The 21,739-nt window shown below is 32.9% G+C and overlaps 1 protein-coding gene across 1 annotated transcript in view; it reads right to left on the bottom strand.

Annotated features, from left to right (window-relative positions):
* Stxbp5l (syntaxin binding protein 5L) overlaps nt 1-21,739 on the bottom strand; it is a 326,221-nt gene that overhangs the window by 54,553 nt on the left and 249,929 nt on the right. The window contains exon 21 of the mRNA XM_026395287.2: nt 8,931-8,996. Within this exon, the coding sequence (XP_026251072.1) occupies nt 8,931-8,996 (66 nt within the window). The remainder of the gene's footprint in view (nt 1-8,930; nt 8,997-21,739) is intronic.

Genomic DNA, 21,739 nt, shown 5'->3' with positions numbered 1-21,739 from the left:
TACTACAGAAACAAAAGAAAATTACTACTGGGAAAATTAAATTGTTAATAACATTTATCTTTATCTTCATTGGCTATTGACTTTGAGTTCTACAACATAAATAATTCCTTAAAGTTGCAAATCTGGAAACACCATTTTTCCATGAAGGCCTAATTTAAGAAGGCTGTACCATTTGTGTTTGTGTCTGTTTGGTCCCAATAAGCTGCATCAAATGTCAATGATTGTGCATAAAATTGAGATTCTAGAACTTTCTAAAGGGACAAGTCTTTGGTGGAGTTTCCATGATTATTATAGGTGTTGTTGATTATAGAAAATATTTCATTGTATTATAAAGAACTATGGATAATTTTTTAAAATCTCAGTATTTTTGAGCTCGTAATTTTCTCTGAATTTTCTGTACCCCTCCTTATTTTTTTATAGGCTTGATGAGATCATTCAGATTTTGAGTGGGGAAAAAACCCAGCAAAATCCTATGGAATATTTCAAAACCTTTCACAAAAGTTGTAGTTCTTTCTACTTTATACATTGTGTAATCATCATCTCTGTTTTAAACAACTTCTTCAGGTACTCTGTCTTAATTTACCATGACAGATTGTTTTCAGCAAAATAAATGAGAAAATCTTGAGAAAAAAATGTAAAATTTAAAAATTTATAAAAAATTTATAAAATTGTGGAGATACAAATATTTTATTTGTTCATAAAAAAAATTTTCACCTTCACCTGGCAAGTGATGTACTTGATTCCTCTGTCTCACAGCTGGTATTTCATTCCTATAAAAGCCTGCTGCTGCCTCAGGAGTTCTGGTAGCAAGTCCTAAAGAAGGGAACACAAAACTATTGGCATGTAATTTCTTAGTGAAATTTCAAGTGAATTAATAATTTTTGCCTTAAAGGTAACTACATGGAAAGGTCTCTGTTTGTTCCTTTATCTAAAATAAACAGGTACTGAACACAACAGAGGACTGTTTGTAAGGAAGAACAAAATTCTTTGGAGAAAGTAGTGGATGTTAGACACAAAGAATTGCACAGAAGGAACAGTCAAATGTGGCCTTAAGATCCAGCTCTTCATTTGACAAAATACAGCACACCTTCATGTTCAAAACACTAGAAAAACTAGGGATAGCAGGAACAAACTTCAACATTGTAAAAGCTATATATGCTAAACCCAAGGCCAACATCATTCTAAATGGAGAAAAATTGAAAGCATTTCCTCTAAAAACTGGAACAAGACAAGGATGCCCTCTTCCACCACTTCTATTCAACATCATATTTTAAACTCTAGCCAGAGCAATTAGACAAAAGAAAGAATTAAAGGGATATAAATAGGTAAAGAAGAACTCAAACTATCACTATATGCTGATGACATGATTCTATATCTAGAAGATCCAAAAAATTCCACCAGAAAACTTCTACAACTAATAAATGAATTCAGCAAAGTAGCAGGATATAAAACCAACACCCATAAATCAAACACATTCCTATACATGAGCAATGAATCCACTGAAAGAGAAATTAGGAAAACTACCACATTCACAGTAGCCTCAAAAAAAAAAAAAAACTGGAATCAATCTAACAAAAGAGTGAAAGACCTCTACAATGAAAACTACAGAACACTAAAGAAAGAAATTGAAGACAATCTCAGAAGATGGAAAGATCTCCCTGCTCCTGGATAGGCAGAATTAATATTGTCCAAATAGCCATACTACCAAAAACATTATACAGATTTAATGCAATTCCTATTAAAGTCCCAATGACATTCTTCATAGAAATAGAAAAAGCAATCATAAAATTTATTTGGAAAAATAAGAGACCCTGAATAGCTAAAGCAATCCTTAGCAAGAAAACTGAAGCAGGAGACATCACAATACCAGACCTTAAACTATACTACAGAGCTATAGTAACAAAAACAGCACCAACATAGACTTATAGACCAATAGTACAGAATAGAGGACACATAGAGAAACCCATATAAATACAGTTATGTCATACAAAGGTGCCAAAAACATTCACTGGAGAAAAGATAGCCTCTTCAACAAATGGTGCTAGCAAAACTGGAAATTCATATGTAGCAAAACGAAATTAAATCTCTCTCTCTCATCCTTCACAATAATCAACTCAAAGTAGATCAAAGACTTAGGCACCAGAACAGAGACCATGCACCTAATACAAGAAAAAATAGGCCCAAATCTTCGCCATGGATCTGACTTCCTTTACATGACTCCTAAAGCGCAAGAAGTAAAATCAAGAATCAATAAATGGGATGGATTCAAATTAAAAAGCTTCTTATCTGCAAAGAAAACAATTAATAATGTGAGGAGAGAGCCTACAGATTGGGAGAAAATCTTTACCACATGCCCCTCTGGGAAAGCAGTAATCTCTAGGATATATAAAGAACTCAAAAAAAAAGCCAAATAACCCAATCAATAAATGGGCTGAGAAACTGAACAGATACTTCACAGAAGAATAAATACAATCGATCAACAAATATATGAAAACGTGTTCAACATCTCTAGCAATTAGAGAAATACAAATCAAAACTACACAAATACTTCATCTCACACCTGTCAGAATGGCAATCATCAAGAACACAGGCAACAATAAATGTTGGTGAGAATGTGGGGAAAAAGGTACACTCATACATTGCTGGTGGGACTGAAAACTGGTGCAACCACTATGGAAAGCAGTATGGAGATCCTCAGAAAACTGGAAATGGAACTACCATTTGACCTAGCTATCCCACTCCTTGGTTTATACTCATACTCAAAGGGCTTAAAATCAGCATACTACAGTAATTCAGCCACATCAATGTTTACAGCAGCTCAATTCACAATAGCTAAACAATTGAACCAACGTAGGTGTCCCTCAATAGATGAATGGATAAAGAAAATGTGGTGTGTGTGTGTATGTATGTATGTATACACTCAATGGAATATTACTCAGCTTTAAAGAAGAGTATAATTATGCCATTTGCCAGTAAATGGATGGAAGCTGGAGAATATCATGCTAAGCAAAATAGGCCAATCCCACAAACCCAAAGGCCAAATGTTTTCTTTAATAAGGCAAGGGGCACTAGAGAAGAATAGCATTACCTTAGATTAGGTAGAAGGAAGTGATGGAAGGGGAGGGGAGAGGATGTGGGGATAGGAAAGACAATAGAATGAAACAGAATTATTGCTTTAGTATGTGACTACATGACCAATATGATTCTGCAACATGTACACTAAGAAAAATGAGAAATTATATCTCACCTATGTATGATATATCAAAGTGCATAAATGCATTCTACTGTCATGTATAACTAATTAAAACAAATAAAAAATTAATAAAGAATTTTAAAAAATCCAGTTCTCACCTATACCCAAAACATAAGCTGGGTACTCTGTTGTTAGTATTCTGTGATGCTAACCTTTTGATATTTTAATGTATTTAAATATTTCTGTTACCCAAGGCTTCATTTGAACTTGGTAGCTAAATAAGCCTATTGTAGATTAGACTGAGAATTATGACGATGGATGTTAAAGGTAGTAGCATGTCGGGGCCTGATGCTGTCTTAGAAAATGATGTTCTTCTGGGAAAAGTATTAGGAAAAAAGGCCCACCTTCTGGGATAACACAATCCTACAGTTGAAGGTCAGGTTAATTTTCAACTCTCTCCAAAATCGGGGCCATTTTCTTTAATCAATTGAATTTATGTGCCCAGCAAGGAGAAATAGGGTTCAATGTTAGCACCTGTTCACCATGTTGTACTGCAAGTTTGTATAGAACACAAATTGCACAACATGACCTCATAAAGATTGCATAGCTTAAAAAAGTATTAACAAGTTCAATAATTATTAATGCAAAGCTTATATTGGCAAATAGACTATTCATTTGTGATAAAGTATGTTTTTTTTTCATTGATTTATCCTAGTGGGTAGCATAATGTCTAACTGTAGAAACTGAAAATTATTTGTTGAATACTTGAGTAAATGAATAAATAATATGAAATTAGAATGTTATCCGGAAAGCTGAGCATTTCAGCATTCTACTTGGCTCACTGGATTCTTTCAGCCCCCAACTCTTTTCTGTTCTCTTTCAGTATCCTCAAGGGAATAATTAAGGGTCTAAATCTTCAATCTATATTACTTATAGTATATTGGGGTTATTAAAATAGTTTCATATCCAGATGGAAATCAGAGCTTAAAATGATTATTGGTTTCTGGCTTCCCTAATTCCCAACTTCTCTTATTCAGAAACACTTGCATCAGGTTGTCATAAATTTTATTTTTTAAATTTTTTTTTAGGAGGGGAGGGGAAAGGGGGATAGGAAGGGCAGAATAGAATAGATATTATGATTGCTGTATGTATATAGGTGACTCTATGACCAGTGTGATTCTGCAATCTGTACAATCAGAAAAATGAGAAATTATACCTCAATTGATTCAAATGTATGAATTGCCAAGATCATTGTAATGTCATGTGTAGCTAATAAAATAAAATTTTTAGTTGTCAATGGACCTTTATTTTATTTATTTATATGTGTGCAGAATTGAACCCAGTGCCTCACACATGCTAGGCAAGTGCTCTACCCTAGCTCTGTCACCAGTTTTTAGTAGATTCAAATGGGTGGAGGGCTAAGATCCCCAAAAAGATTTGAATAAGGGAGGTTAACTACTGAAAAAATTAATTTTAAAAATTCATAGGCAATGGTTCTCAAGTAATCCAGAGACTAGAAGCATATAATTATAATGCACCAATGAAAAACGGAAAGAATTTAAAAAGGGATACCATATTAAAATTAAAAATTAAATTATGCTAGACTAATAATAGTACAATAGCATGAACAGGAATAGGTTCTGAAAAAGTTATTCCTCAATACTACCACTCCATCAATTGCTTTTTCCTTTATGTTTCCTCACAGACCTTTCCACAGGAAGATCCTACTTTTATCTAATACATTCTTGGCAGAGTTATGTGATCGAAGCACATGAAACTTTCAGTATATGAGCATTTTTCAATAAAAGTGAGGATTTGATATGTTTTTTTTTTAAAAAAACATCATCTGAGATCTTGCTAGAAGTGCAAATCTTAGGCCTCACCCAGATCTACTGAATGAGAATCTCTGGCACTCAGCTATCTGTGTTTTAACACTCTTCACATGAGTGTGATGCAGGCCATTGAACTAGAGGAAAACAAAATAAAAGTAAGTAAGAAAAGGCAACAAGAGTATTGGCCCTTTAGTACTATTTATACATTTAAAAAGATACAAACATAACAATTGCCATTGTCAGTATTGAAGTGATAAGTGAATCTTATCACTGTACATCAATTCTGCCTCCCGGTAACATAATGAAAAGTAGTTAAAACTTCCCTGCTTTGAAACAGAATTCTTGACTGCATCAGAGTTCCTATGAGTCTGCCTTGAAAAGGAAGTGTGGTGGTGGTGATGTTTCCAGATCTCCTTTAATCTTAGAAAAAACATCATAGGCAGAGGGGTAAAAGCAGGATGTCTACTAAAAATTACACTAGTTTTAATAATTGGTTATTAAATATAAAAAGCCTTAAAACCAGGAACAAGAAAAATATGTTGCTAACACTACATCTACTCAACATTGCATGAAGTTCCTATCCAATATCCTCCTTTAAAAAGAAAAAAAAAAGAGCTGCTATTTTCACTGGGGACATCACTGGATACACAGACAATCTAAAAGAATTTACAAATTATTAGAATTAAAAAATAACTTACCAAATTTGCTAAATGAAAGCTAAATATACAAAAATTAATTATATTTTATATTTAAGCCACAATTAGAAAAATAAATAAAAAAGCATTTGTAATAATGGAATTAAAATAAAATACAAAGAATAATTCTAAGATGTACAATACCTCTACAAAGAAACTAAAAATATTGCTGAGACAATATAAAGAACGAACAAAAATGTGGGATAACAGAAGGCAAAATTCAACATTTTCTCAGTTGATTCATATATCCAATAATATTGCAATCAACATCTAAGCATGTTTATATGTGAATTGATAAATTCATTATAAAAGTAATAAAAAATCTAGACTAGTGATAATGATATTGAAAAACACTGCAAAAACAAAACTGGAGAAACAAATCATATGACTATTTCAACTGATGCCATAAAAGCATTCAACAAAATCCCATTTCCATTCATGGCAATAACAGTGAAAAAACTAGGGATAGTAGGAACTTACCTCAACATCATAAAGGCTATATGCAATAAACTCAAGCTAACATCATATTGAACAGAGAAAAGCTAAAATAATTTCCTGTAAAATTTGGAAGAAGTCAAGAATGTTCACGCTCACCAGTCCTATTCAAAATAGCTCTTAAAACTCTAACCAGACCAATCAGACAAGAGAAGAAAATTAAAGTGATACAAATAGGAGAAGAATGCAAATTATCTCTGTTAGCTTATGACATGATTCTATACTTAGAAAACACACACACACACACACACACATACACACACACACACACACACGGGGGGGGGGGGAACCTCTAACAGAAACTCCAAGAATTGATCAATAAATCTATGAATAAAGTGTCAGGATACAATGCTCAAAACACAAAAGCCAATAATTCTCCTGTACTCCAATAATGAATCTCTGAAAAAGAAATCAGGAAAATAATTATACTCAGAGTAGCCTCATGAATACCTGTGAATAAATGTAACCATTGAAGTAAAAAACCTCTGCAACAAAAATTATAGAACACTGAAGAAAAAGTTAAGGGAAACCTTAGAAGATGGAAAGATCTCCCTGGAGATCTTGGGTAGGCAGAATTAATATTGTCAAAATGGCCATATTACCAAATATGATCCACAGATTTAATGCATCCCCATCAAAATACCAATTTAATTCTTCACAGGACTAGAACAAACAGTTCTAAAATTCATTTGGAAGAACAACTGACCCAGAATAGCCAAAGCCATCCTGAATAATTACAGCAATGTGGGACACATCACACTGTAGAGATATAGTAACAAAAACAGCAGTATTGGCATAAAAACAGTCATCAAGACCAACTGAAAAGAATAATAGACATGGAGACAAATCCACATGGATAGTCATATGATCCTTGACAATGGTTCCAAAATCATACATTGGAGAAAGGATACCCTTTTTAATAGTGCTAGGAAAACTGGATATCCACGTGGAGAAGAATGAAACTAGATTCCTATCTTTCACCCTGCACTAAAGTCAAATCAAAGTGGATCAAGGAATTAGACCAGAAACTTTGCAACTGCTAGAGGACATATTCTCAACACTCCAACATATTGGCCCAGTCACTGACTTCCTTCACAAGATCCCTAAAGTTCAAGAAATAAAACTAGGAATCAGTAAGTGGTATGGCATCAATCAAAAACATTCTGCCCAGCAAAGGAAAAAAGAATGAAGAGAGTCCACAGAAGGAGGAAGATGTTTGACAGCTGCTTCTCTGACAGGGGATTAATAGGCAGAATATATATATAGAACTCAAAACTTAACATGAAAACTAAACAAAACAAACAACAGAAAACCCCCAAATCCTAATTATAAATGGACAAAAGAACTAAACAGAAAACTGCTTGAAAGAAAAAACATAAATGGCCATATGTGAATATATGAAAAATGTTCGGCATCCCTAGCAATCAGCAAAATACAAATCAAAACTGTACTGAGATTTCATCTCATTCCAGTTAGAATGGCAATAATCCAGAAAACAAATAACAATAATTGCTGGCAAGGATTTGGGAAACGTTTGAGGTATACTCATGCATTGTTTGTGGGGCTACAATTTAGACAAGAAATGGAACCACACGTGACTCAGATTTAGTACTTCTTGGTATTTATTCAAATGAACTAAAATCAGCATATATAGTGATAGAGGCTCATCAAAGTTTATATCAGTGCAACTCACAATAGGAATTAGAAAACCAGCCCAGATGCCTGTCAGAAGAATGGGTATAAAAAATGTGCTATATATATATATATATATATATATATATATATATATATATATATATATATATATACACACACACATACATACACACACACACACACAGTGGAGTTTTAAACAGTCATAAAGAAGAATGAAATTTTGTCACTTGCTGGTAAGTGGATGGAACTGGAGAACATCATGCTAAATGAAATAAGCCAAAAAGTCAAGTTTTGAATGTTTTCTCTCATATACAAAAGTTGAGAGAAAAAAGGAATGTCATGAAAATAGAAGAGAGACCAATAAAGTAGAGGAAGGGAATGGACATGGAGGGAGAAGGGAAGGGCAAGGGGGATGTGTTGAGAACAAAATAGACCAAATTACCTATTCTTTATCCTTGACAGGTACAGATCAAGTAATCAGAAAACACACACACACACACACACACACACACACACATACAGTGTATGTATATATTCCCAAGAATCTTTATCCTCATATTTTAAAATATATTTTTAATGGATGTTCACTTTACTTGATGTTTTATTCAATACCATATTGTATTATTTTTGTAATTAGATATACATGTTAAAAATGGTAGTTCTGAGGAATGGTATCATTTGCTTCTGCACCTATTATGTATATTTCTTATTAAATCAACTCTAGACAAAAACTACAATGTTACTGTACATTATCCATTTTATTTGACACTTATTAAGCATTATTAATATATCTACATACTAACTTTCCATTAAAATATCTTTAAAATTATTACATTCATAAGTCTGACCTTAATTCTATTTGGGGCCAAGAATATTTTTGAAGACATTTATTTTAATTTGATATTTAGAATCAAATTTGCTGATGGTTCCATTTTAGAAACTGAATTATAACTACTAAAACCATGAATTAAAAATTTTAAACTACAACAATTGTCAAAATAAAGCAACAGATTACTGAAGTGAATTAACACAAACTTGAAAAATACCACTCTTGGTTACCTGAAGTGGGAGACTTGCAACGCTCAAGTTCCAGTGGAACTGGACTATCATTCAACTCAGTTAAACCTGAAAATACAAGGAAAAGAGAGAGAGATATATATATAAATTTTGATAGTACTGTATAGGTAATCCTTATTCCTTAGTAAAGTCTAAAAAGGTCCCCTTTCCTGTGAAAAACCACATTACCATGTCTTTTATATAAAGTATTGTGAAAATTTATTTAAAGAAGTGATACAAGAAAAACAGGAGCTATAGCTGATCAACAAAGGAAAATTAAAAATGGATGGTGGAAAGATGCAAATTTTCTTTATTATTTTTATACTTTAATAAATGATCCAATTTCATCAGAGAAAAAAAATGAGAAACAGGGTTTTAAAAGTCATAATAAGATCCTTTATTTCAGGAGAACAGGTTATTGGCCTTTAAAAAATATTTAAAGAGATGCTACAGATTTAAAGTTTTGTATTTATTTATAAAAATGTTGTGCTATATATATTACATACTGATTTCTTCAATTACATCAATGTCATTTTTATAACAAGCACTACATTCATATTTCCAGTATTTCTTACTTTCTATTTTATGACTTTTCTGAAAAATACAAGGATGAGTACAAAAGTTTAATAAATGTTTTTAAATTCTATAAATACACATTCCTATGGCATTTAAAATATCCTTCATCATAGTTTTCTTATTCTTTTTGGAAAGTCTAATATTCTTTTTCTTTGTAAATAAGTACACAGAGTTTCTGATTGAATAGAAGTCCCTTTAATCAGAAACATTTGAACATTTGAGAGCTACTGCGAATAACTAAAATTGTCTTTGTTCATATTCCTTCCTATATACTCCTTATTCAATTTATACCGATACATTTGCTGTAGTTGCAAAAACAAATAGAATTTGGAGATGAAAAGGTCTCTTGTGATAATGTAACTTAACCCTCATGTTTTATATCTATCTGTCATCTGTTTTATCTTAACACACATACACACACATATGTATTTTTTTTCAAAATTGAGTCTTTCAACCCATAAATATGGTATTATCTCCCATATGAATGATTTTGAAAATATTTTCTTCTGCAATATTTTGTAGATTTCAGTATGGCAGTCTTATACATGGGATTTTTAAATTCTTCTATTATCATGTCCCAAATTCTTGTTTTTACCAAGTTTCAGTAGACTTTTTTGAATATGTTTCTTCATTTGCTGTATAAACTAAAATATTTCCAGAAACTACATGATTGTTTTTAATATAGTTTTCATCAGTTATGCTTTCTTTTTCTTCTTATTCTCTGGGGGAATGGGACCATATCATTTAGAAGACTATCCTCTATGTATTATCTTGGTTTTCTTTTGTCATGCTGGGATTGAATCCAGGCTCTCACAAATTGTAGGCAAGCATGAGATCACTGAGCTATCTCAAGCGGTTTTTTAAATTTCATTTTAAGTCAAGGTCCCACTAAGTTTCCAGACTGGCCTTGCAAATGTGATCCTCCCATCTCAATATCATGAATAGCTGGGATTATAATTTATTTCCTAATTGTTTACTATCATTTTATAGAAATAAGACTGATTTTTACATACTGACATGTTTTCTTCAATCTTACTGAATTCACTTTTTATTTTGCAGCTTTCTTATAGATTCCTTTAGTTTTTCTATATATACCATAATAGCACTTATTTTTAGGTATATTATTTTTTTTACCTTGCTTTTGCCCTTACTAGGTTATGAAGTAAAAAGCTGAATAATGATGAGAGTTGATATCCTTCCTTTATTTATGATTTTAGGGGGGGAAATATTTAATATGTTACAACAAAGTATGATGCTATTTATTTTTTCATGAATAGGATTTATTCAATTGAGGAATGTCCTTCTTGTTCCTAGTTTGTGGAAGATTTTTTGTCATAAATAAGTGTTAAATTTTGTCCAATTTTTTTACATTGAGATGATCATATTTTTTCCTTTAAATTCTATTTATCAATCATTTTACATTGATTGATTTTTAAATGTTAAATTAGCATTCCTGGGATAAATCTAGCTTGTTTATAATGTTTATATTTCTTATATTTATGTGCCATATTCCATTTACTAGTTATTTTATGTATAATTATATATCTATGTTCATGAATGGGTCTGGTCTGTAGTTTTCTTACACTTTGCTGTATCAATTTTAGTCATCAACATTTTGATGGCTTTTTTCTGGTCCCTAAAAGGCTTCACATTAAATGTCTCATAGGGTTAATCTATGGAACCATTTGAGGCTTAAAGTTTTCTTGAGGGAAGTATTTAATTTTGAATTTAAAAAATTTAAAAGACTGTTATTTATATTTTCCAAGGTGTTTTATGTCAGCTTTGGTAGGTTTTGTCTTTCAAAGAATCTCTTAAAATTCATCTAAATGTCAGTTTCTAGGCACACAGTTGTTCATAACATTACTTTGTAAATTTTAGTGTTTGTATAATCCATAGTGATGTTCCCTTTTTCATTTCATTTGATCATACATTATTTTTTTTTCTGGAGTCAGTCTCAGGGTTTTTAGACTTTATTAGTGCTTTTGAAGTATCATATTGTTTTGTTGATATATAGTATTATTTGTCTTCTACTTCATTGATTTCTGACCTTTATAATTTCCTTTCATTTATGTTGTGTTTCTTTGCTCTTTTTTTTCTTAGCAACTTAAGAAGGAAGTTTAGATTATGGGTTTCCAAAATAACCATCCATGGTTTTCATTTTTATTCAAAGACTGCTTTAGCAGCACTATACACACACACACACACACACACACACACACACGTGTTTTGTTCATACTTTCACTCAGGTCAAAAATACATTAAAATGTCTTTGGTCATTTCTTTTTTAAGCCATAAGTTATTTTAAAAAAATTATCTCAGAATAGAAGACAGAAAGACAAACCCACAAAGATACAATTATCCGATCCTGGAGAAAGATGCCAAAACCATATATTGTAGAAAAGACAACCTTCTCAACAAATGGAGGAAACAGGTAATCCCTATGCAGAAGAATGAGACTAGACCCTTATCTCTCACCCTGTACAGAGTCAACTCAAAGTGAATCAAAGACCTAAGAATTAGACAAGAAACTATGGAACTCCTAGAAGAAAATGTAGGGGCAACATTCTAGTATATAGACACAGGCAATGACTTTCTCAATAGGACACCTAAAGCTCAAGAAATAATGCCAGCAGTTAATTAAATGAGATGGCATAAAATTATAAAGCTTCTATACAGCATGGGAAACCATTAAGAATGTGAAAAGAGAACCTAGAGAATGGGAGAAAATCTTTGCTAGATATCATTCTGACAGAGAATTAATATCCATAATATATAAAGAACTCAAAACACACACATGCACACAAACGTACATGCACACACACAAAAAGATGGGCAAATGAACCAAATACATCTCAAAAGAAGAAATATAAATGGCCAACAATTACATGAACAAATGTTCAACAATGGTATGGTTTATATGGGAGATATGCTCCCAAAACTCATGTGTAAGACAATGTAAGAAAATTTAGAGGGGAAATAAATGATTTTATTATGAGCACCTAAACCTAATGAGTGCATTAGTCCTATGATAGGGATTAATTGGGTTGTACCTCTAGGCGGGGAGGGGTGGGTGGAAAATGTAGATCACTGGGGGCATGCCTTGCGGTATATATTTTATTTTTGATGAGTGGAGCTTGCTCTCTGATTCTTAGTGTCATGTCCCCTTGGCTTTTCTCTGCCACTATGTTCTGACTCACCTCCAGCCCTGAGGGGTGGAGTTGGCCATCTATGAACTAAGCCTCTAAAACTGTGGGCCCTCAAATAAACTTTTCCTCTTCTGTTTGTTCTTATTTAGATTTTTGTTCACAGCAGTGAAAAGGCTGACTAAAACAAATATTGTTATCAAATAGGGAAATATAAATCAAAACTATACTGAGATTTCATCTGATTCACTTTAGAATGGCAGCTATTAATGATACAAACAATGATGAATGCTGGAGAGGATGTGGAGAAAAAAGGAACACTTTTACACTGTTGGTGGAATTGTAAATTAGTCAACCATTATCAAAATCAGTATGGAATTTCCCCAAAAAACTAGGAATGGAATTACCATATTACCCAGCTATACCACTGTTAATACCACTCCTCGGCATTGATCCTAAATAATTAAAGTCATCATTCTATAGCGATATATGCATACCCATGTTCACAGCAGCACAATTCACAACAGAAAAACTATGGAATCCACCTAGGATGAATGGCTAAATAAAGTGTGGTATGCATACACAATGGCATTTTATTCAGCCATAAGAATGAAACCATGTCATTTTCAGGAAAATGAATGGAACATGAGGACATTACGTTAAGCAAAATAAGTCAAAATCAAAAAGTCAAGGATCATATGATTTCTCTCATATGTGAAAGTTAGAGATGAAAAAGACAAAGAAAGTTAGGGGTTATCTCATGAAAATCAAAGAGAAATCAATGCAGATAGACCAAAGGGACTAGTTGAAGGGAATAGGGGAGGGAAAGGGGAAATACTGTGAAAATGATACTGGTTAAATTATATTGTTATATTCTGTACATGTACATTGTTACAAATATGTAACAATGTATTCCATTGTTATGCACAACTGTAATGCACTAATATGAACAAAAATAATAAAAACGTGTTCAGAATTTCCAATAAGGATCAATATCTAATTCAATTTCTTTTGTAGTCAGATAGCAAATTTTGCTTCATTTCAATTATCTGTAATTCACTATATCTTATTGTATGGTTCAGTGTATCATTATAAAAAGCTATATATCTACTTGAAAAGATATAATTAATAATATTAATCAAATACATTAATATTAATTAAAGATCCTACTATTTATTAAATATTAGTAATATTAAAGATATAATTAAAATATAATTTTAAAATATTTTAAATTTAATAGCACAGGTATCTATTTATGCGTGATAGGTTAACTTGGTCAAGAGAGTTCCTTATGTTGCTTATATCCTGAAGAATTTTCATTTACTTATACTATCAGTTACTAAGGGGAAATGATGAATTCCCCAAAATGATTGTAGATTTCTTGATTTCAATGGTAGTTTTAACAATTTTTCTTTATGTATTTTTAATATTTTTGTTGACTATCTACAAGTAAAAGAGTTTTAATATCTTTCTGATAGTCTTTAAAAATTTTTAACTACTTCTCTATCTCACTGCCTCAAAATCCACTTCATTTTAACATAGCCAAATCTACTTTCTTTCTTTCTTTTTGAGAGAGAGAGGGGGTGGGGGAGGGAGGTATGTGGAGGGAGGGGTGGAGGGAGAGAATTTTTAAATATTTATTTTTTATTTTCAGAGGACAGAACATCTTTATTTTTATGTGGTGCTGAGGATCAAACCCAGTGCCCCACACATGCCAGGTGAGCACGCTACCGCTTGAGCCACATCCCCAGCCCCCCAAATATACTTTCTTATGGTTAGTTTTTTAATGAAATTCTTGTACTTTCAATCTATTTGGGTTTCTATATTTAAAGTGCATCTCATATAAATAGCTTGTAGTTGGATTCCTATTTAATCTTGTCTCATAATCTCTGCATTTTTCTTTGTAAAGTTTATTCTAGTAACACTTAATATAATCTTTGTGTTAGTTTTGTATCCATATATTTTTATTTGTTTTCAATTTGTTCTTTATGTTCTCCCCCAACCCCCATGCCTCATTTCCATCTTTTGAGAAAATAATTTTAGTATTCTATTTTGTCTTCTCATTGACTTTTTTAGCTCCAGTCTTCTATTTTATTTTTCTAGTGACTTTTCTATGCGTTATAATAAGAATAATAGTTAATCACAGTCTACCTTTAATTATTTTTACACCACTTCTCTTAGGATAAAAGAAATTTAAGACATTATATATACTGTTTACATGCTACTCATGATTTGTGTTTTTGTCATACATTTTACTTTTACTCATTATAAACCCTATAATATACAATATTTATAAAATAAATGTACTTTTAAAGAATTTAAGATAAAATAATGTTTCATATTTAACAAAATATTTATTCTTTCCAGTGTGCTTCATTCTTACTGTATTTCCAAGTCTCAATCTGTGATTATTTTCCTTTGGCTTCTAAAAACTTCTTTACCACTTCTTATACTGTAGGCCTACTAAAGACAAATTCATGTATCTTCATATTTGAATGACATTTTTGCTAGATATAGAATTCTGTACTGATAATTTTTTCAGTTTTTGTGTTGTCTTTGGCTTTAATTATTTCTGGTGAGAAGTAATTCATTAATCACATCATTGTTATCCTGTAGGTGGTAAGTATATTTCTCTGTTGATTTTAACATTTTCTTTTATGTTGGTTTCAGTGATTTGACTATGAGTTCTTGCATTTTTATTTTATTTTCCTCTGTTGGGATTTTCTGAGCCTCCATGTCTTTCAGTTGATGTTTTTCATCGAATCTCAAAAACATGCAAACACAGTTACTAATGCCTGCTTCCTTTTTGTTAACTTTCTAAAATACGTTTCTTTGGATCATTGCTATTGATCTGATTCAACATATCATCAGAGCAGTGATCTTTTGATTTCACATGTATTTTTCAGTTCTGTAATTTGTTTGATTCTTTTCAGAGTTTGTTTTTCTCCTGAAATTCCCAAACATATTTACCCACTTTAATTCACTTTTCCTATTTTTTCTTATAATAGTTCTTTAAAAGTTCTTGACTGCTTATTTTAATTTGTGTCACCTATGAGTCTCTTTAAATTGGCTTTCTTTCTCCAATTATGTGTCATGCTTCTTTGTGTGTTTTTTTATTTTCTGATAGCACGCTATATATAAAACAGTGCTAGAAACTGAAGTTTCCCTAAATATGTGTTTATCCTTTTTTTTTGTTAATTTCTTTGGTAAGTAACTTAAGTGAAGTGTAATTCAATTTTTATAAGGCATTGAACTAAGATGGAATTAAGTTGCAACTTTAATTAGATTAAGTTTTTTTAATTTCAAATTAGTCCAAGAATATTTCTCTTTGTTTTTACAAACTGTTTACATGTTGACTTACCACACTGTAATGCATTAATCTGTACAATTAAAATAAGAAAGGATAATCAGAGAAATATGAGGGCTCAAGAAAAAATTACAGGAAAAAGATTTTTCTTTGCTTTTAAAGTTAACACTTGAAATTCCACTCACGTTTTGCCAACGTGCTAACTGCTGATCTCAGTATTTGTGCAGAGAAAGGGCTGGGATATTGCTTTAGAGAGTTTTAATTAATATTTTGGTTAAATTATATAATAATATCAGAAAGGCAAGTCCATTAATATTGCATGAAATTCTCTGATTTCACAGTCCCACCTGCATTGCCACTTTGTCACAAGAATTTCAGGAGTGTAAGGCTTTGGTAACAGTAAACTGTGAACTTGAACAACTGGTTTTTGAATTTAGAGCTCTTTCAAATTATAATCCATAGGCCAGTCCAGAAAATAATCTTACAATTTTTTTTAAATTCTTTGCAGTTTATCCATCTAGGGAAGGGCCACTCCTTTCCCCAGGTATGGAGACATCTGCAGCTTCCTTCTCATTTATGAATAATTCTTCCCTCTCTAGCATTTGGTTAATAAGGCATCTTTGAGTCTAACACTCTTCAATAGCTCTATAAGAAAGTATAATTTTATTTTTAAAATTAATATCACAGAATTTTATTACTGTTGCTAGCACTTCTTTCAACATCCTGTCGGGAAATCGAAAGCTCCTTGTTCAGGTATATTTGCAATCTTGGAAATACTGTTGTCATGGTATAGAGGTGTCCCCCAAAAGCTCATATGTGACAGGTGCAAGAAGTCTCAGAGATGAAATGATTAGATTATGGATCAACTAGGTGATGATTATAGGCAGGCAGGGTGTGACTGGAGGAAGTAGGTCCACTGGAGGTATGACTTTGGGGTTTGTATTTTCCCCCTGATGAGTAGAGCCATCACTCTACTTCCTTGTTGCACTGTCCTGACCTGTTTTTCTCCCCCATACCTTTCTACCATAATGTTCTGTTTCACCTTGGGCCCAGAGCTAGGCAGTTGGCTGACTAGGGACTGAGCCTCTGAACCCATGAACCACATTAAACTTTTCCTCCTCTACATTTTAAGGATGTCAGGTCTTTTTTCAAAGAGATGAAAAAGATGATTAAAACAGAAACTGGTACTGAGAGTGGGACCATGGCTGTAACTAACCAGTCCATATGATTCAGAATCCTTTGGTGCTTTCTAGTGGGGTGGAGAAGGGATTTTGAAAAGTTTAGATTTGTAAAGTGAAAAGGCTTTAGAACATTGTAAGTGGAGTTTAATAGGTGATCTGGTGGGAGCTCCGAAGACCAAAATGGTGATAGAACTGTGGACAGAAAAGACAGGGCCCATGAGGTTTCAGAGGAGGATGACTCTACTGGAAATTGTGTTAGAGGCATTTGTGTTACATGCTAGCAAATACGTTATCTACATTTTCCCCATATCCTGAGACTTTCTTTGAAGCTGAATTTAAAGGTCATGGGCTAATTAATCTGGTGGAAGAAATTTCAAGGGAGCACAGTATTCAGATTGTGGCATGGATATTATGAGCAGCTTTTAGCCAAGCTTACTATGATAATAAGGAGCAGAAATATTTTTGAAAACTTGCAATTTGGTCAGAAAAGTGCAAGTAAAACTGTGCCTAAGGAAGCTGTTAAAAAGATTATAGCCACTAAAGAAATGCTAATTACTTTACCCAGAAAGAATAGGACAGGTGGCTTGAGGGCATCTCATAATTGGCAAGACCACATCCATCTCAGGCTTACAGTTATAAAAGTACAAATTCCTTTGAAAATAGACCATAGGGGCAACCTGCTTGCATAAGAGGACCTAGGAACTTGTTTCATATGCTCAACCCCCAAGATACTCAGAGGCTGCTGCAGCCATAATCCCTGGGAGCTTGGTTACTTCTCAAGATGGCAGCACACCTTGGTATCAACCATAAAGTTTTACTTCATATATAGAAATGCAGGATATTGGAGTTGAGAGGTCATGAAGGCTTCTCCCCAGATTTCAAAGGAAGGCCTGGGAGACCAGGAAGTGTAGCGGTGTCAGAGTCCCTGCAGTCTGCCTTTGAGGGTATGATGCATAAAGATGTGAGAAGAAAGCCAAATCTGCAATGGAGACCCCTGAAATTAAGAGAACCAGTGATGTGAGATGTCTGCGTAGGAAAGCTGCAGGAATTGAGAAGAAACAAACCAAAGGAGAGGCCACATGGGGCTGCAACTATTAAAGTCATATGGCAGAGGTATATAAGCCCTTGTGAGAGGACATCATGATGCCATGACATGTGCCCCATTTACTAGATGTGGAGCTACTGGATTTGTTTTCCCAGTTGAATATCAGCCTTTTTTTGCCCCATCCTTCCATTCTAAGCCCCTATATCTTACTTGTGGGGTGGAAATGTTTACTCTGTGCCATCATACATAGATATATGTGATGTGTTTTTGATATTTACAGTGAAAACACCTGTGAGTTTACCTTGAATTTCAGAAAACTTTGGTCTTGGAATTTTGGGTAATAATGGAACTATTAAGACACATAGGGACTCTTAAAATGAACTATATGTATTTTGTACCATGAGATGGACAGGAGCTTTTGAGGGCCATGGGTGGAATGAGGTATCCCCAAAGGATCATGTGTGAGACAATGCAGAAATTTTCAGAGGTGAAATGATTGGATTATTAGGTCTACCTAGTCAATGGGTTAATCAACTGATATGGATTAACTGTAGAAAGATGGGTGCAGCTAGAGGAGTAGGCCACTGGGGACAAGACTTTGGGTTTATGCTTGTCCCTGGTGAGTGGAGTAACTGCTTTGCACCCTGTTAACCATATCCTAAGGTGCTTTTCTCTGCCATACCCTTCCACCATGATGTTCTGCCTCACCTTGGTCCCAGAATTGGTCAACAGTGGACTGAATCTCTGAAAATGTGAGCCCAAATAAACTTTTCCTCCTTTACATTTTTCTTGTCAGGTCTTTTAGTCAGAATGATGAAAAAACTGACTAAAACAACTGGGAAAGTAGGTTTGAAGACATGAGGAATCAGAGGAATGGAAAATAGTTAATCCATTACTAACACTAGTAGTTTATTAAAGTGTTCAGTAGACATGCTAAATAATTGTGTCTTTTTTAATAATAATTTTTTAAAAACATTTTTTTAGTTGTAGATGGACATAATACTCTTATTTTATTTTTATGTGGTGCTGAGGATCGAACCCAGTGCCTTCATGCCAGGTGAACACTCTACTACTGAGCTACAACCCCAGCCCTAATTGTGTCTTCTTAATAATATACTAAGCATTAAGTGATTAAGTTTTCCTGAGATCATGTGAACAAAGTTATAACTGACATCTGAGTAAAGAAAAGCATATTAGCTATTAAACTTGAAAGGTTTTGTATAGTGATTCACTGGAAAATATATAATGAATTCTGGTTAGAACAGATACAGAAATTGTATGGTAAATAACAATGGAAGACATAATTCCCTTAGCTACAGTGAATTATATCAACTTTTATTTTAAAAATTTAAGAATGTATACATATGCCTCAATTGATAATTGGGAATTTAAATATTGAATTGTTAATTCTAAATAAAATCAGTATTTTTAAGGAGACTTATAACCAATATGTCAATACATGCATCCACATGAACAGTCTACCCTTTTAAGGATTTTCTTACCAAATAGTATTCACCAGTTAAACAATTTTCTCTGAATGTTTTAAATTTGATTGAAAATGTAGCCAGATAATATTTTGTTGCAGCAATACATGGTAGATGTAGATTCCAGTAAAATATCCCTCCTCCTCAGTTGTAACAATCAAGTGTCTGTATGCATTGCCAAATGTCCTCTAGGAGATAGTGTCATATTTTGTGGAACATTACTGCTTTAGGTTTTATTGGCCTATTTTATTTGGTTTACTCTCAATGATATTACTGCTAACTAAACTATAGAAAGCTAACACATACTACTGAGCAATTATTTCCCTTATTTGTATTTCTTAGTTTCTTTTTGTAAATTTGAAGATCGAACCTTATATTTTTTCTACTAATTATAATTCAGTGTAGTTGCTTTTCAATATAAAGCTTTGGTATAAGAAAATTTACACTGTAAAACCAAATCTAAAAAAAAAAGGAGGTGGGGCTGGGGCTGTAGCTCAGTTGGTGGAGTGCTTTCCTAGCACATGTGAGGCACAGGGTTCAATCCTCAGCACCACATAAAAATAAAATAAAGGTATAGTGTCCATCTACTATATATAGTAGATGGACACTAACATACATATATATATATATATATATAAAGCCTACTAAAATATAGAACTGAAAATCAGATGTAATAATCACTTGTTTCATATTTCAAACAAATCATACACTTTTCAATTTATCCATTTTATTTTCTGTAACTCTCTTCTTTATTTTATCTTTCTTTAGTAATTGAGAAAAATCTCCTATTTAAATCTCCTAAAAATGTCCTATTTAATGTCTCCTATTACATATGCTGATGATTCCCAACCCCTCTCAACTTAAGATTTTGCTCCTTTTATAATCCCCTCTCTTCCTTAGCACAATTCAATCTCTCTCCCTTTCTCTTTTTTGATCATTCCATATTCATGTAAATTAAAAATATTCTCTTCCTGCTAAAATTTAAAATAAAAAACATCAACATGCCTCCACCTTTTTTTTTTTTTTTTTTTTTAAACTCAGGGGCATTCAACCACAGCCTTATTTTGTATTTTTCTTAGAGATAGGGTCTCAGAGTTGTTTAGCACCTTGTTGTTGCTGAGGTTGGCTTTGAACCTGCAGTTCTCTGTCTCAGCCTCCTGAGTCACTGGGATTACAGGCATGAGTCACCATGCCCGGCTCCACCTCCTCCTTTTGATACCTTATTTCAATGTAGGTACTGGCCGATTTTTCTGTATTCCTTTATAACCAAGTGCTTTGAAAGAGATATTTACTTGTGCTATTTCCTCACCTGCCCCTCTTCAATCTAATATTATTCTGGCCTCCATCTCACTACTTTTCTAAAACTAAAACTGTCTTTTTGAAGGGTTACTAGTAACCACCACAGGTTCACCCATCAGTCACATTTCTGAGCTTATTCTACTTAAGTGTAACTTTTCATGTAGCTAACCACTTCTAGAAATAGTCTCTCCTCAAATTATCTCTTCTCCTTGAGAAGTTCTCTTCTTCTTGAATTTAAATGTTGAAATTTCTGATGTTTCTATCCACAATCTCCAACCCCTTTCCTCCTCATCTAGGTTATTTTATTTATTCCCATTAAATACCATGTATATAATGAGACTCAAATTATTGCCTAGAACTCTTATCATCTGATATTCATAGTTGTTAAACTATACACTTGACTTCTCCACATGAACATGTTACAGAGATACCAAAATTTAACATGTCTAATATTGACTCTGTGCTTCCTAGTAAAGCTCCCCCCATCTCAAGCTTCATTGTCTTTGTAAATAATATCATGACATGATCAGTAGCTAAAGTCAAAATCTGGGAATAATCATTAATTCCACTTTCTTATTTCTTACACTGATTCGTAATAGTAGCTCTGTAAATGCTGTTATCCTTGAAATTACCCTTTCTCTTTAATAACAATTCTCTTACCGTAGTCAAGAATATGCTCATTTCTTGTCTGTAGTGCAATACTGAGTTTCTAACTTGTATGATCTTTTATGGACCCATATTTTCTTCACTCAGCAGTGTACATACTATTTTTAGAAC

The sequence above is a fragment of the Urocitellus parryii genome, chromosome 2 (assembly GCF_045843805.1).
Source record: "Urocitellus parryii isolate mUroPar1 chromosome 2, mUroPar1.hap1, whole genome shotgun sequence".
In the NCBI taxonomy this organism is placed as follows: Eukaryota; Metazoa; Chordata; class Mammalia; order Rodentia; family Sciuridae; genus Urocitellus; species Urocitellus parryii.
Note: the sequence above shows the minus strand (reverse complement) of the source record. Positions and strands in the feature narration are given on the sequence as shown.